This window comes from Mus musculus, chromosome Y (assembly GCF_000001635.26).
Source record: "Mus musculus strain C57BL/6J chromosome Y, GRCm38.p6 C57BL/6J".
NCBI lineage: Eukaryota > Metazoa > Chordata > Mammalia > Rodentia > Muridae > Mus > Mus musculus.
In genome coordinates this window covers 9117186-9133161 of record NC_000087.7, presented here as the reverse complement: position 1 = coordinate 9133161, position 15976 = coordinate 9117186, and the positions used below count along the sequence as shown (strand labels likewise).

Here is a 15976-nt window from a genome sequence, read left to right as displayed (position 1 = left end):
CCCTTGTTTCTTTGTTTCTTTGTTTGTTTGTTTGCTTGCTTGGTTAATTTTATTTGAGTTTCTGTATGTTTAGATTTGGCTGTAAGGAAACTCACTGTGTAGACCAGACTAGCCTTTATCTCACTAAGATCTGCATCACTCTGCCTCTTGAGTACTATGATTAAAGTTATGGGTCACCACCACTTCCTATTAACTTCTCCATTTGATTGTTTGTTTTGTTATTTTTTTTGTTTGTATTTCTGTTTTGTTTGTTTTTCGTTTGATTTTCGTCTGTTTTCTTTTACTTGTTGTTGTTGTTGTTGTTGTTGTTGTTGTTGTTGTTGTTGAGACAGGGTTCCTCTCTATAGCACTGGCTTCCCTGGAACTCACTTTGTAGGCCAGGCTGGTCTCTAATTTAGAAATATGCCTGTCCTTGCCTTCTGAGTTCTGGGATTAAATGTGTGTACCACCATGGCTGACTTATTAACTTCTTATTTTTATAAAATTAATTTTATGAGCTCAAATCTGTTTAGCATAGTCTTCTTCACATGCTCAGAAGTTCTCTTAGAGAAGAGTCTTGGTCCAGCATTCACTCCCAACCCATAACCATTGCCCATCAGGAATTCATATATATGACAGAGGCAACAGCATTGTGTCTGGTGTAAACGGGCAAGATCTTCAGTCCCAGGCAATGGGCAAGTATGATATTTGAAGAGAATGGAAGCCACTTAGACAGTGTGATCTAGCACAACAGGTCTACAGCCAGGTAGAAGACAATACCTCTGAAGAGTCTGAGCATGACATCACTCAAGAAGAAGAGTAGGAGGAAGCCTTCTTCCCAGGCCCTGGGGAATATTGTTGGCTGCAGAATTTCTCACGGGTGGAAGGAAGGTAATGAGCCTGTCACCCATTGGAAGGCCATCATTCTAGGTCAACTGCCAGCAAACCCTTCTCTTTATTTGGTGAAGTATGACGGAATTGACAGTGTCTACGGACAGGAGCTCCACAGCGATGAGAGGATTTTAAATCTTAAGGTCTTTCCTCACAAAGTAGTTTTTCTTCAGGTGAGGGATGTCCACCTAGCCAGCGCCCTGGTTGGCAGAGAGGTACAACACAAATTTGAGGGGAAAGATGGCTCTGAGGACAACTGGAGTGGGATGGTGCTAGCCCAGGTGCCATTCTTACAGGACTATTTTTACATTTCCTACAAGAAGGATCCGGTCCTCTACGTCTATCAGCTCCTGGATGACTACAAGGAAGGTAACCTCCACATCATTCCAGAGACCCCTCTGGCTGAGGCGAGATCAGGTGATGACAATGACTTCTTAATAGGTTCCTGGGTGCAGTACACCAGAGATGATGGATCCAAAAAGTTCGGAAAGGTTGTTTACAAAGCTCTAGCCAATCCTACTGTGTACTTTATCAAATTTCTTGGTGACCTCCATATCTATGTCTATACTCTGGTGTCAAATATCACTTAAATTAAAAAAAAATCACAAAGTACAGAAATGGAAACTTATAGGATTGAAAAAAATGTTTATCTTCCTGTGTTGGGTACCTATGGGTCTTTGACAACCTCATTATCTTTGTCAATAAAATTTGTTTTGTTCTAAAATTTAATATGTGTGACATGACATGCTTTTAGTGAACACATTGTTGGAAGAGATGGACTATGGTGGAAAGAACAAAAAAGCAACATTAATGTTGCAACTCAGGCTATGAACAGTGCATACATCTAATATCACACAGGCTAAAATGGACAGGACTTAGATTCTGTGGTCTGCATAGTGAGCAAGGAATTGGAGATATGACTTAGAGGAGCAGGGATGGCAGCAAAAGATGGATTTTTAGAAAGAAGGGGAGAAAGACAGGACATAGATAGAATATCTGGAATGAAGTCTGAGGGAGAAACAACAATTTGGGGAAAAGAGTGATAGATAAAAGGAATGTGGCCTTGTTACACAAAGTGCAACCCAGAAAACTGATCCAAAGAGACTCAGAAATCAGACAAAATCAGGTTTCATATCAATAATGAAACCAAATGAAACTTGTCTCTCATTTTAAGATTTATTATCTTTATTTATATGGGTGGGTAGTAGCTTGAGAGTATAGGTGACCACAGAGACATGAGTTGTCAGATCCCATGGAGCTGGCATTAAAGCTGATTGTTAACCATTGGATATGAATTCAAGAAAACAAATCCAGTTTTTTTGCGGTACAAAAGTGCTCTTGACAACGTGGTCATCTCTCTATTCCCATTAAGATATCTTTTTAAGAAATCCAATATTAACATGCAGAAAAGAGACCAGGAAGAAGTTAAGAAAGATTAAATTGATGGTGACCTTTAAAAACAATAAAGGACACACAAAGGAGTAGAGGACACTGAGGAACAAAAATATTCTAAGATGAAGTTCTCAAAATGTGAAGCAGGAGACCCAGGAAGAATAGAAATTTTCTGCAAATAGTTAAAATTGGACATATCCACATTGGGTTCTTTGGTTTCTTAACAAATAGCCAGCCGATCAGGTCAAAGAGTAATTTAAAAGAGAAAATGAGTATACTGTGAGATAATATATGGTGGGGAATGGATCCTGAGTGCTTTCCCTGAGCACTCTTTGCCTGGGATGAATCCTGTGATCTTTTGGATGTCTCTGTGGAGTGCCCCAGATGACCATCAAAATGTTCCCCATGGCCTGTTCCCCTGGCTCTCCTCCAAACATCTGACTCCCAACTTACCAATGTACCATTTCAGCCTGTCTATTCCCTGGAAATTCCAGTCTTAAATTTATGTGTGACCTCATTCTCATAAAACAGTGAAGGTGTACTCAATGCATATGTGCTGACCTCTTTTCTATGCCAGTTCTCATGGGTTTCAAAATCTATGAGGTTGCCCAATATGTTGGTCACTATTCCTGAGTAGCCCCTGTGCTTCATGGGGGACTTACAGGGTCCCATAAGCACTCTGAGTGTTTCTTTTGTTTGTTTGTTTGTTTGGTTTTATTGTTGTTGTAGTTTTGTTTTTGTTTTTGTTTTCTTTGGTTGTTTTTTTTTTGTTTTTGTTTTTGTTTTTGTATTTTTTTTTTTGTTTTTTTGTTTTTAGTCAGGCTTGTCATGGACTCAATCATTTGTGTTTTTTCTCTAGAATAAGTTTAAATGCCAAATGACTTGAAAATACTCTCTATTGTTGATTGATTTTGGTATCTGGGAGAGTTTTTGTGCTAGCTGGATGTCTTAATTAGGGTTTCAATGCTGTGAAAAATCACTATGACTAAGGCAACTCATTAGAAACATTTCATTAGGGCTTTTCAACATTTCATTGCAGTTTCAGAGGTTCAGTCCACTATCATCAAGGAAGTAAACATGCAAGTGGCTGGGCATATGTGGTGGTGGAGAGGAAGCTTAGAGTCTTCTGCATGCAGGGATGGTGTCTTCCACACTGAGCAGAGCTTTAAAGCCTCACAGTGATATGCTTCCTCCAAAGAGGCCACACCTACTCCTATAAGGTCACACCTCCTCGTAGGCCAACTACATTCAGAGTGCCATACTGGTTTCATAGAAACTTGACAAGATCTAGAGTCTTGAAAAAGGAGGAGCCTCAGTTGAGAAAATGCCTCATTAAGATCAAGCTGTTAGGAATTTTCTTAATTGGTGGGAGAGGACCCAGTTCATTATGGGTGGTGACACCCTTGTGGTGGTAGTCTTGTGCTCCTTATGGAAGCAAGACTTAAGGAGCATGTCACTAAGCATCACCACTCCATGGCCTATGCATGAGCTTCTGGATCCAGGAACCTGTGTTGTTTCAGTTTCTTTCCCAACTACTTTGATGATGAACAGCAATATGGATTATAAGCTGAATAAAACTTTTGCTATGGAATTAGCTCTTTGGACATGGTATGTCCTTACAACAATAGAAACCTTAAGTAAGACAATTTCTTAGAGAAACAAAATATCTAATAGTACCACTGTCACTTATCCTATAAGGACAAATAATGTGTAGATGTTTTATTTTAATTTAAAGGTAAGATATTCTCATGTATATAATGACATGCAATTGTTCTAGTTTGCTTCTTTCTCACACTGAAGAATACTAACATCAAACATAACTTGGGAATATAAGGGTTATTAGCTTACATGTTACAGACTATTACCAAGGAAGGCAAAACAGGAACTTGAAGCATTACCAGGAAAGAGTGCTTATTGTTTGACCCTATCTTAGTCATTGTTCTATTGCTGTGAAGAGACATCATGGATAAAACAACTATTATGAAACAAAGCATTAACTGGGGGCTTGATTACACTTACAGAAGTTTAGTCCAACATCAAGTTAGTGACCGCAGCACTGGAGCAATAGAACTATTGATCCTTAGACAGAGACAGATATTCTGCCATTACATTGGTTTCTTGAAAACTCAAAGACCACCCGTATTGACACAACCACTTCCTCCAATGAAGCTACATCTTCTCTCATTCCTTCTAATCCTTAAACACACTGCCAATCCCTGGTGACTAAATATCCATATATATGAATCTATAGGGGATATTCTTATTCAAACCACCAAAAATCATGTGGCTTGATCAAATATTTTATTTTAAATACAGAGTAAAAGCCTCCCTTTTATAAATGACTACTGATGAGCTTACCCACAGTTGCCTACCCTCACACATCGACCATCAAGGAAGAAAATGTCCCATAGACTTACCCAAAAACCAAGTGAATAGAGACAATTCTTCAATTGTTCTCTCTCCTAAGGTGACCCTAGATTGTAAAGTTGGAGATTAAAATAAATCCCAGCACATTAAGGTTTATCCTGCTCCATAACCCACACAAACAATACTCATCACAATCTCCTCCTTCTGACTAGGTATAGACCCACTTCCCTCCATGGCAGAAGTGAAGGGTAAGTACCTCCAACAGCAAGAATACTCAATAATAGGTGACAAGTAGTGAATATGTCTTATAGCCTCACAACACCGACATTCTAATGTGTGTTACACTTTCTGGGAGATACTCCAATCTGTCCAACTTCCTGCCAAGTCAGCTTTAACCAGAAAAATTCTCATCAAGAAATCCAATGACTTTTAATTGATTTCTTTCTCCTGAGGGAATGGAGTGTTACCCCTTCATGGATGTATTGGTGTCTGATTCATAAGTAATAAAACCCACTACTATTAACAGCTAAATCACAGGTGCTATGACAAATAACAACTCACATGAGAAGCATCACATTTGGTTAAGCCTTTTCAGAAGTTTTATTGGAGTTTTATTTATGTACTATATAAATCCATTGATTTATTTATTTTTAAGTGTGTAATTTAATGATTCTAAACACATCTCACCACTGTCATTTTTCACACATTTTCTGGTACTTCATATGATATTGAAATCTACTAAAATACAATAGTGAATTCAGAAGAAAGACCAGTGGTGTGGGTAGCAGCAAAGTTCTTGAGTCTCAAAGACAACAGATACCATGGCTGAATATTCCAACTACAACAACTAGGTAACATTGGTTCTACACTTAGCATGCCGTTTCTAGAAAAAAAAATTAAAGAATTAAGCCATGTTTCCCTTGAACCTGACATGTTACTATCACAAATGAAAGAAGGATCCATGATCACATGAATATGAAAGGGGCATGAAGCAGCACAATTGTTCAACTTATTGGCTGCTAGTCAGCATTAACACAAGAAGGGACAAAGACAATAAACAGCTTTGAAGACATGTCCAAATGACCACGTTCATTTACAAGTTTTTTACCCATTCCATGCACATCCATTGATTGATTAACTCATTGATTAAAGCCCTCAGGTTCCAATCACTTTTCAGAGAGCATATTGTACTACCTATGAACATTGTACTGTGGACCAAAGCCTTCATCAAAGTACCATGACTGACATTTCAAAACAATTTAACCACAGAATTCTTTATTTGAAACAAAGTGATAGGATCCATCTATCTCTTCAAGGATATCTCAGTTTTGTTCAAAAAGAACAAAAATGCAATGCAAGTTCAGGATATTGATCACCTATCCATGCATCTTAAACCCATAGGTTCTAGCCAGAATGTAAGGTCAGAAGTCTAAACTTCACCTATACTACAACTAAATCTGAAGATATCTAGCAATCTCCAGTTCCTTTCTGGTACTTACCCACACCAAGTCTGCATTAAGGAATATAGTCTAGTGTGAGATAGTGCCAGCAGTTAATTGCAAAATCCCACTCTGAGTTGAGTTGTATGTAAACTCAGACATCTGTAATATAGACACACATGCATATTCACAAATACTCACAGAAAGAGGCAAGAAGTAGAGGAGCTGAATCTTAGAAATCCTCAAGGAAGAGAATGAAAATCTTGTAAGGCACAGAGGTAAGAGAAAAACTGTGTCTTTCTGCACAAAATCAGGCCATTCTGTCTTCCATCACTGAAAGGGAAGGCTCACTATCACTTATCACTATCTGATAAGGTATAGACAGTTGATGAAGGATGAATAGTCAGTTTTCATCAAAGGTATTGACTTTGAAGGTGATAGATTGTTCATTCTCTACTGGAAGCCAGAAGTCCAAGAGTTTATGGGAAACACAAATGATTTGAATGGGTTGTAACAAAGGGGAGAAGACGAGATATGAAGTTGGCAGGAGGAGTTAGGTGGGAATGGGCCAGGTTTTGTTCTGGGAGGAGTTACTAAAAGAATTGGAAAGTAAATTCCATCAAAATATAGTGTATTAAATTCTCAAGGAATTAAAAAAAGTAGTTCTTAATATACCATGTCTGTACTGAACACACACAGACCACTTATATTGCCATCTTCTAAATAACAAATTCTTATACAGCAGTTTCATTACATTGAGGGCAAAAGTAATCCAGAGGTTATTTAAAATAAAGAAGAATCTAGGGAGATGGCCCAGGGGTAAAGCCAAGTGTTTGGTCAAACATTCACCTACAACACCAGTGCTTAGGAATTGGAGTGGCAGAGACAGAAGGATAACTGTGGCTTCCTGAATGTCAGCCTCACTCCTAGCTCAGCAAGAAACCCTGTCACAAGGGGAAAATTAGGGAGTGAAGTAGCAGAAAACAGTATACCCTTCCCTATACTCTGCACTTACCTGTATATTTCTGTATGCATACACACATCAATATGATAACTGTATAAAAGAGGTTATGTTTATTTTTTGAAACATTCTTTATTTCTTTCATTAAAGTTACCTTTAATGAAAGGTCCATTGAACAGTTTTAAGAATAATGTTAATGGGCCCATATAAATAGTGCCAATAGGTGTGGCACTCTCAGGAGGTGTGGAATAGTTTCATGAGATGTGACATTGGTGGAGTAGTTGGGACACTGATGGAGATGTGTCTTTGTTGAGTTGGTGTGATCTTGTTGGAAGAAATGTAACAATTTGGTGGTAGGCTTGGATGTCTGCTGTCCTTAAGCAATCTCCAGTTTGACACAGTCTCCATCAGCTTCCTGTATATCAAGACCTAAAACTCATCTCCTTCTCCAGCACTGTGTCTGTCTGAAGGCTACCATGTTTCCAGCCATGAAAATAATGGAGTAAACCTCTGAAAAGAAGTTACAAAGTGTTCAAGATTTACTATGATCCTGGTAACAATTCATGTCAATAGAACCCATACTAATACTCATATAAACACCCAAAAACACATTTGATGTTGAGTGGGAACAGACTTTAAGTCCCTCTGCCTACTGCCAGGAAGCTATTCATTTCCAAGCAGCTATCAGATGAAGATGTAGAACTCTCAGCTCCAAATGAACCATGCCTGCCTGGATCCTGACATATTCTTACCTTGATGATAATGGACTGAACTTCTGAACCTGTAAGCCAGCCCCAATTAAATGGTTTTCTAATAAAACATGCATTGATAAGTGTGTCTGTTTACAGCAATAAAATTCTAACACACACATGTACATATTCACCTAGATATACTGAGTCACAGACACACACACATGGAAATATTCACACACACACACACACACACTCACACACACACACACACACACACACACACACATTCATTTACAGGGACTTTAGATTCAGCCAGTACACATGCAACTTAATTGGGGTGTCGGATACATGTGTTTGTGGAACATGACTATTGCTCTTTCTTTTAGGAATTATGTGGACAAAATCTGCACACTCACTTCATTCCTCCTCAACATCAGAAATCTCAATTTAAAGAAAGTGAGATAATGAGAAGTAGTTTTAGATACCTCTTTATTTTTTCATTTGAGTAGCTTCGACTTCAAATCACCAAGGAAAAATAAACATAACAGGAAAGAAATTCATATTAAAATGCCCTTGACAAGCTCATAATACATTCTCCATAATGAATATAAACTTTTATTTAGAATTCCCAAGGAATTGAGACTTTTGAAAAATCCTTAATTTCAGATAGGCTTTGGTATTTCATTTCCCTGCAAAGGAAAACCAATGTAAAAAGACAGAATCTAGATTGCTTTGTGCACAAGTTGAATCAGAAACATTTGATATTGTGCATACAGGGACTCACCACATTTAAAAATATATATATATATATTGGGGGGGTGAAAGGAGACATCTGGAGAACAATAAGACCCTCATTAGCATTTAACATTCCTGAAGTCAAGTAATAACCTCTAACAACATCAATAACAACAACAAAAACAACAAGAATAGATGTTCATTGGAAAGAATTTTTTTTAATATTCTTCCATTAGCCACAGAAAGAGGGGGCATAATCCATCTGCAACACTTTATAGATACTTATTACAATTACCACTAAATTTTTTAAAATAATATGCATTTTTAAAAATGAAATTGAAGTAAAATAGATTTTTTTAGCTGTTAAAAGGGGGAAAATGTGTTCTAGAACGAAATAAAGAGTGTAAGAACTAATTGATTTTTTTAATAAAGAACATCCTTATAACTCATGTGTCAGTAAGTATCAGAATTATAATGCAGTTGATTTTCTCATTGTAGAATAATTTTAATGTGTTTGAATATTTCCAGTTGTAAGAATGGATCTCAGAATTTTCACAAGACAAGAAGAAGTCACCAAGTAGTTTCTCGCTTTTGTTTCAAAAGTCTTCGTTCCTTTTCTACAGAGTCCCAGACATTCCAGGGAAGGGTTTGAAACATCCAACAACTTCTGAGACCATAACCTCAGAGGGAAGCTACCTTTCTCAGTAAATGGAACTAGGAAAGCTGAGAAGATTCATCCAATCGCTTTAGAACAAAAGTGGCAGCTGGTTCACAGAACAAGGTATCATTTAGCAACTCAGCCAAGAAATAAGAGGATTTGAAATGATAATAACACAGAGTAATAAAAACCACTATGCAATTGTAATTTAATCGCATATATATACTTTGGACCGAGAAAGCAGTCAAATCTTGGGATCTCTCTGCTCAGCACAATGAAACTCTGGGTCATGCTGCAGATGTCCCAAGTTCATGGCTCATCACCGATACTGGAAGTCTCTGGGAAACTAGAACTACATCATGTAAGTGCTGTGAGTCCAAAGACATGATTTCAGAAATTGATCAAGTCCTCATCTTGCTTGGAAAAAAAAAATCACAAAGCACCAGAAGTAATAAGAAGTTCATGGTATCAATGTCAACAGGTAAGCACTACTAACAAATATCTGTTAAGCATTGGATTGTTACCAACACAAATGAGGAGATGATTTTTAAATTTAAATGCAGTTACGTTTTAATAATTCGTAGTAATGTTAAGTGTCCAGTGTGAAACTGTGGGTTTAGGGGAAGTTGATGAAGTGAGAGAGAACATGGCCGGCAGAAGGTTCTGTGCTCTGTGAAGGCTGACATGGGAGGAGTGAAGGATAATTACCATGCATCCCTGGTTGTGCATCTGGCTGTGTAAATCCACTGACACTACACGGATGGGGGTGAACTAGGGGAAGACAATGGTACCAGATTCTTAGTCTCTGGCATCCCATATTGGGCCTTAAAAAACATAGGCAGTCTAATGTTTTAGAGCTTTATTTTAGACAGCAGTGAGAAAAACAAAGGGTAAAAAGATTGTTAGACTTGCCATGGCCAAAAGGAGAGATGGGGAAAGACAGAGAAGGAAGGACAGAAAGCAAGTTAGAGAGTAAGAAAGGTGAAAACTTAGAGAAAGAGGTAAAAGTTTACAAAGAGTAAGGATTGTAAAAGTTAGAGAGAGAGAGAGAGAGAGAGAGAGAGAGAGAGACTGATGTAGGGCTAAGTAGCCTCTCATATATTGGGCTTGTTATCTTGCTGTTGCTAGGTAACTAGAAGTTATCTAACCTGAAGATCAGAACCTTTGGTCATTTTGTATGTGACTGCTAGCCATTAGCCACTGCTGGGCGGGAGTGCTTGTGGGTTTGGTAACTTTACCAGGAGCCAGGGTTCCAGAAACACTGAGTAAATGCCTTCCTTCCCATGTAGGTGAAAATTACGACCCATTAGGTTTCATCAGGTTTAAGGACTTCAGCATGACTGGAGACCAGGCATTTTGTACATAGCACAATGCCCCAAGCTCAATGATCAAATTTAACTCTAGCCCCTAGATTTTGTGGTTTCTCAGGCAGAACACCAGGAAAGAGGATGTGAGTTTGAAACTCTGGAGACTCCCACAATAAGCAATCAAGGCATGGAGGTGGGTTGGAATAAATGATCTTAGAAGAAATCTGTACAACAGTGAAAGGACAATTGAAAAGACATAATGAAAAGACCAACAACAGGGGATGCCTCAGGAGACCATCCTTGTTTTCATAGCTTGGCAAGACAAAATTCAAATGACCAGTAGTACTCGAGGAGAGTCTGTGAATGCATCAAGGAGGGTAGGGTAAGGGTAGGAGGGAGTGAGGGAGGGTGAGATAGAGAAAAAAGTAGAAGAAGAAAAAGAAAGTGAAGGAGAAGAATATGGAGAGGAAGAGAGAAGAAGGAAAGGAAGAGGAATGGGTGGAGCAGAACGACAAGGAGAAGGAGAAGGAAGAAGAACAAAAAAAAGAGGAAGAGCAAAAAGAAGGAGGAGGACTTGGAGAATTAGAAAAGGAGAAGGTTACATAAGGAGGAGAGAAGAAGAGAAGGAGAATAAGAGAAGGAGGAAGAGAAGGAGAAGTCAAAGGCATAGAAGAAGAAGAAGAAGAAGAAGAAGAAGAAGAAGAAGAAGAAGAAGAAGAAGAAGAAGAAGAAGAAGAAGAAGAAGAAGAAGAAGAAGAAGAAGAAGAAGAAGAAGAAGAAGAAACAGGAGTAGGAGGAGAAGGCGAAGGAAAAGGAGAAGCAGAAGGAGAAAAGAATAAGGAGGAGAAGGATAAGGCAAAGAAGGAGAAACAATAGAAGAAGAAGGTAAACAAGGAGAAGAAATGAGAAAAGATGAGAGGCATAGATAGACAGACAGAGACAGAAAGACAGAGAAACTTAGACATACAGAGTGAGACATGCACATAAACATTCACACAGAGACACACAAGTAGGCACAGAGACAGAGAAAAATATACATAGAAAGAGAGACATGCACAGAGACATTCACAGAGTTACACACATTCACACAACTTAATTAAGAAGTATTTAGAAAAATATATCTATGAAATCACGAGGATATTAAGTACTAAATTATGTGAGCAATGAGGAGGAATGAGATCCAAAATAAATTTTCCAAGTCCTCCAACATTATCCATGCTTCCACACAGCTTAAGCTGTGGGAGTATCAGTTATAGGGCTGTAACTTTTGTTTTCTTCATTTATAATTTACTGTGAATCTCCTTTCTCCCCCATTCTATATGGTCAGTAGTTTCCATGTGGAAGGACTTTCCAAAGCATGGCATCTAGTGACAAAGAGAAAATAATTTAAAAAAGAGTCTCTATGCTAGAGCCAACTGTACAAACAATTCGTAGTTATTCTCCAAATGCAGGGCTCAAAGAACACAGAGGCTCCTCTAGGTGCTACACAGATCTTAAGTATGGCCCCACAGCATCACTGGGAACCTATTGACAATTCTCACTCAGGTCATAAAACTAAGGAGTATTCCAATTTCTTGAGTTCCAGAAAAAAAGCCATTTGGAAGCTTATCTCCATAAAAGTAAAGATTGCACTGAAATTTATGAAAAGTGAGAATAATTTTTAATGTGAAAAATCATTCCACACACACACATTAAAAAAATACATGTAGGCAAAATTGACAGCAATATATTTGACACAACACCCACCCACACACACCTACACATACCCACACACACACAGAGAAAGAGAGAGAGAGAGAGAGAGAGAGAGAGAGAGAGAGAGAGAGAGAGAGAGAGAGAGAGAGAGAGAGAGAGAGAGAGAGGAAGGGAAGGAGGGAAGGAAGGAAGGAAGGAGGGGAGAGGGGTATGGGTAGGGGAAGAGGTGGAGAGACAGATGTACACTTACAATAATTATTTTTAAGTTAAGTTGTCAAAACTCCTGACACAATCAATGTACAGGAAGAGATGTATATGGCAAAAACTCACCAGGGAAAGACTGTCATGATAAGGACAGCATAGGAGGAAACAACAAGTTCATCTGTGGCATTAAGAGCCTGAATGGGCCCTTCTCACATTTGGTTGGATTTAGAAGCCAAGATTTAGGTCAGAACTAGCCAGTTCCCTCCTTCTTGCGCCAGTGACCTCCTTCTGCTAGGGCACAGTCACAAAGGTTCCACAACCTTTCTAGAGAGTTTTTCCAGTTTGAGACAACTGAGAATGTGGGAGAAATCCCTCCCACCCCACAATCTTAATTAAACTAAGCCAGGCAAGTGCAAAACATTTTTGAAAACAGTTTAATTTCAATTTTGAAAAGAGAACAGAGAGCTCTACTTTGAAATGGACTAAATTAGTCTTTAGGTTCAATTGTGCACCCTAAATGAAATATAATGTAAAAGATTCCGTTTTCTATGTAGCAAATGGGGTGAAAACAACACACTTATGGAGATAAAAAGCAAAAAAAAAACTGGGATATATAGTAACAATTCAAACTGACAGTGTGAAAAACAATCTATTTACTTAACTGTCCTGTTGACCACAGTGTCATTCATCATTTTGTTAGGGGATACAATCTAGTGATTAATCATCAGGGTTTGACAGTAAAATCCTTAGGCTCAATACACCAGACATTAGCTGGAAAATGATTTATAAGAATGTAATGCCCTTTGGTGTCTTCTCTGTGAATCTGTTGTATGGATGCCCTGTTGTTGGTTGTTTTAGTTGTTGGTGTTGTTTTAAAATAAAAATATTAATTGCAAAAGCAAGTGACAGGTGCCCAATAGGTCTTTGCATCCTCTCTTTCTCCTTCCCATAACTTTTTAATTTTCCCAATCCCCATATTCATTCAAAAATTCAGAAGTTCAAAAAATACAGAAACTCATTCGTCATCTTTACTTTGTCTTTGCATGCTGGTTGCAATCACCTTGTAAGCATTAAAATCAGGCTAACATACTGCGTATGTTCTACAGGGTTTCATTGATGTGAAGAGACATCATGACTCAGGAAACTCTTATACTGAAAATTTAATTGAGGTTGTCTTACAGTTTCAGAGGGTCAGTACATTATGATCTTGGTAGGAAGCATGGCAGCATCCAGGTAGAGGAGGTGCTGGGGAAGGAACTGATTGGTCTATATCTTAGTCTGAAGGCAACCTGGTCGAATCTTGTGGCCATAGGTAGCAAAGAAGAGGATCGATTTTTGTCAGTGGGTAGAGATTGTGCACCATATAAAAGCAAGCCTACACAATGATGCACTTCCTAAAACAAGCCAACACCTTGTAATAGTGCCACATACCATGGGCAAAAGATATTCTAATCAACACACTGCATCATAGGAAAGTGGCAGAGAGACATAAAGAAAGATACTGCATGATTGCATTCCTCTAGTCACAGGTGCTACATATGTACATGCTTATATGCACACACATGTGCACACACATGTGCACACACACACACACACACACATACACATATCCTATATGATATGTATGTCCATACAAATATATTTGTCTATTTATTTAATTACTTACTTACTTAATTACTTACTTTGTTTTAAATTTGTTTGTGAAGAACTTTCTACATACATGTAAATGAGTTTGAGCAAATCCATCACTATCTTCTCCTCCTTGAAATGTTCCCCACTTCTCCTGTATCACTCTTATCCTTAAGTCCATGTGCATTTTTATATAGATAGCTGAGACCATTTAGTCCTGACTACATATGTGTGGGTAGGGACAAATATATACTGGAACACGGGCAACCTTTCACTAGCCAAATCCATGAAGAAAACTGGCCCTCTCACCTGAAGCCATTAATTTCCAATAACTCCTTTGTTGGGGGTGAAAGTTTCTGAGTCTGCCCCATCTATTCTTGGATTTGTCTGTGAAAATTTTGTTGATGGAAACTTAGCCACGGTGAGTATCACACAAAAACACACACACACACACACACACATACACACACCAAATTTTAAAACCAGAGGATTGTTTTAAAAGTTTACACAACGTCCAAAATTCAATTCATTTCTGTTGAAGCATTTGAATTCTATACGAGATCTTAATACTATCTGTATAAAATTAGATTATAACAATGAATATTTTAAAATTCAGTGGATCTTTATGTGTTAAATAGCACCTACTGAACAAAATCTGTTAGTGCCAAAACACTGATGGCTGCACAAGAAAAAAGTGTAAATCAGTGTCCAAAGGTAAGAATCCACAAGGTAAGGGGGTTGTCAGAGATTAAGGGCATGCAGGATAGTGTATGGAAGCTCTGTAGACCAAAACAGGTATACCGTTAGCAAATAGCCTGTAAAATCTGCCATTCATTCCTTCACAATCTTATACTAGGGAAAATTCAGGTGTAAGTACCCTCAAAAGTGGGAGTAAGAAAACGTTAATATACTCCAGGTCTCTTGACTACTAAAAGGAGTGTGGACTGATATCTACAGTGTGAAAGAATTTAGAAATGGCAATGTCCGTTTTTATCTTTTCTGTGACAAAACTTTGTTATTGAGGGGCTGGAGAGATGGCTCAGAACCCTTTGCATCCTCCCATCTGTCTCTAAGTCTGGGAGATCTAACTTCTTCTTCTGGCCATTCCAGGTACTGCAGCCATGTGGCATACACAAAACCTACTTTATATATTTTAAATGAGATATTTAGTTGTTATTAGTGCCCCAAATTTTGAGACTCTCTTATAAACATCATCTGTCAATTAAATAATGTGTATGACAAATGAGCTGAGGAAGAAAATATGAGGTGAGACTTTTCAAAAAGAGAGTATTCTATGAAATATTAGGAGAATAAACAGATTCAGGGACAGATGCTGGCACATATGCTAAGGGAGATATTTAGGAAGATGCTAAGTAAATAGATAAAGGGGTAACTAAAAATGTACAAAACATAAAATATTTTGAATGTGTTAAATAAGTTATTCTGGGAATAAGCCACAGTTTGTGGCCCAGGCATTTGTTAATAAGTAGTCTAAGACAAAACTGTCTTTTTTTTTCCTTACAAATTTTATTTTCTCCTCATTATTGTCATACAAATTTGTAAGATGCTAACATATGGACATCATGAGTAGGGAATACAGGAAATTGCGAGTATCCTAGAGAATTCTAAAATAAATGTGTTTTTTTAATTTGAAGTTGGTAGAGGTTTTTGTTTTTTTTAATTTACATTTTCAAGTTTCAGTATATTCTAAAATATATGTGCTTATATGCACTGTAGAAAATATCTATGTGATGTAAGGAGACATTAATCAAATCTACTAAATTGCTTTCTGGAATTCAGTTAGCTTTAGACACTGACAGCTGTGATGATTTAAGATAGGCAGCAGAGTGCTCACAGTATCACTAAGAGATGAACATTAGCTTGTTGTCATATTCACACACACTCACACATACATAAACACACACAAACACACACACACACATAAACACACACAACACTCACACAAACACACACGCACTCACACACCCACACACACACACACAAACGCACACCAGCCATTGGAACAC

At 37.9% G+C, this 15976-nt stretch overlaps 1 protein-coding gene across 1 annotated transcript; it reads left to right on the top strand.

Annotated features, from left to right (window-relative positions):
• Positions 1-606: 606 nt before the first annotated feature.
• Gm21292 (predicted gene, 21292) lies at positions 607-2157 on the top strand. Its single transcript, NM_001373891.1, has one exon. It carries the CDS (start codon positions 777-779, stop codon positions 1458-1460), a length of 684 nt encoding a protein of 227 aa, NP_001360820.1. The 5' UTR covers positions 607-776; the 3' UTR covers positions 1461-2157.
• The last annotated feature ends 13819 nt before the right edge of the window (positions 2158-15976 follow it).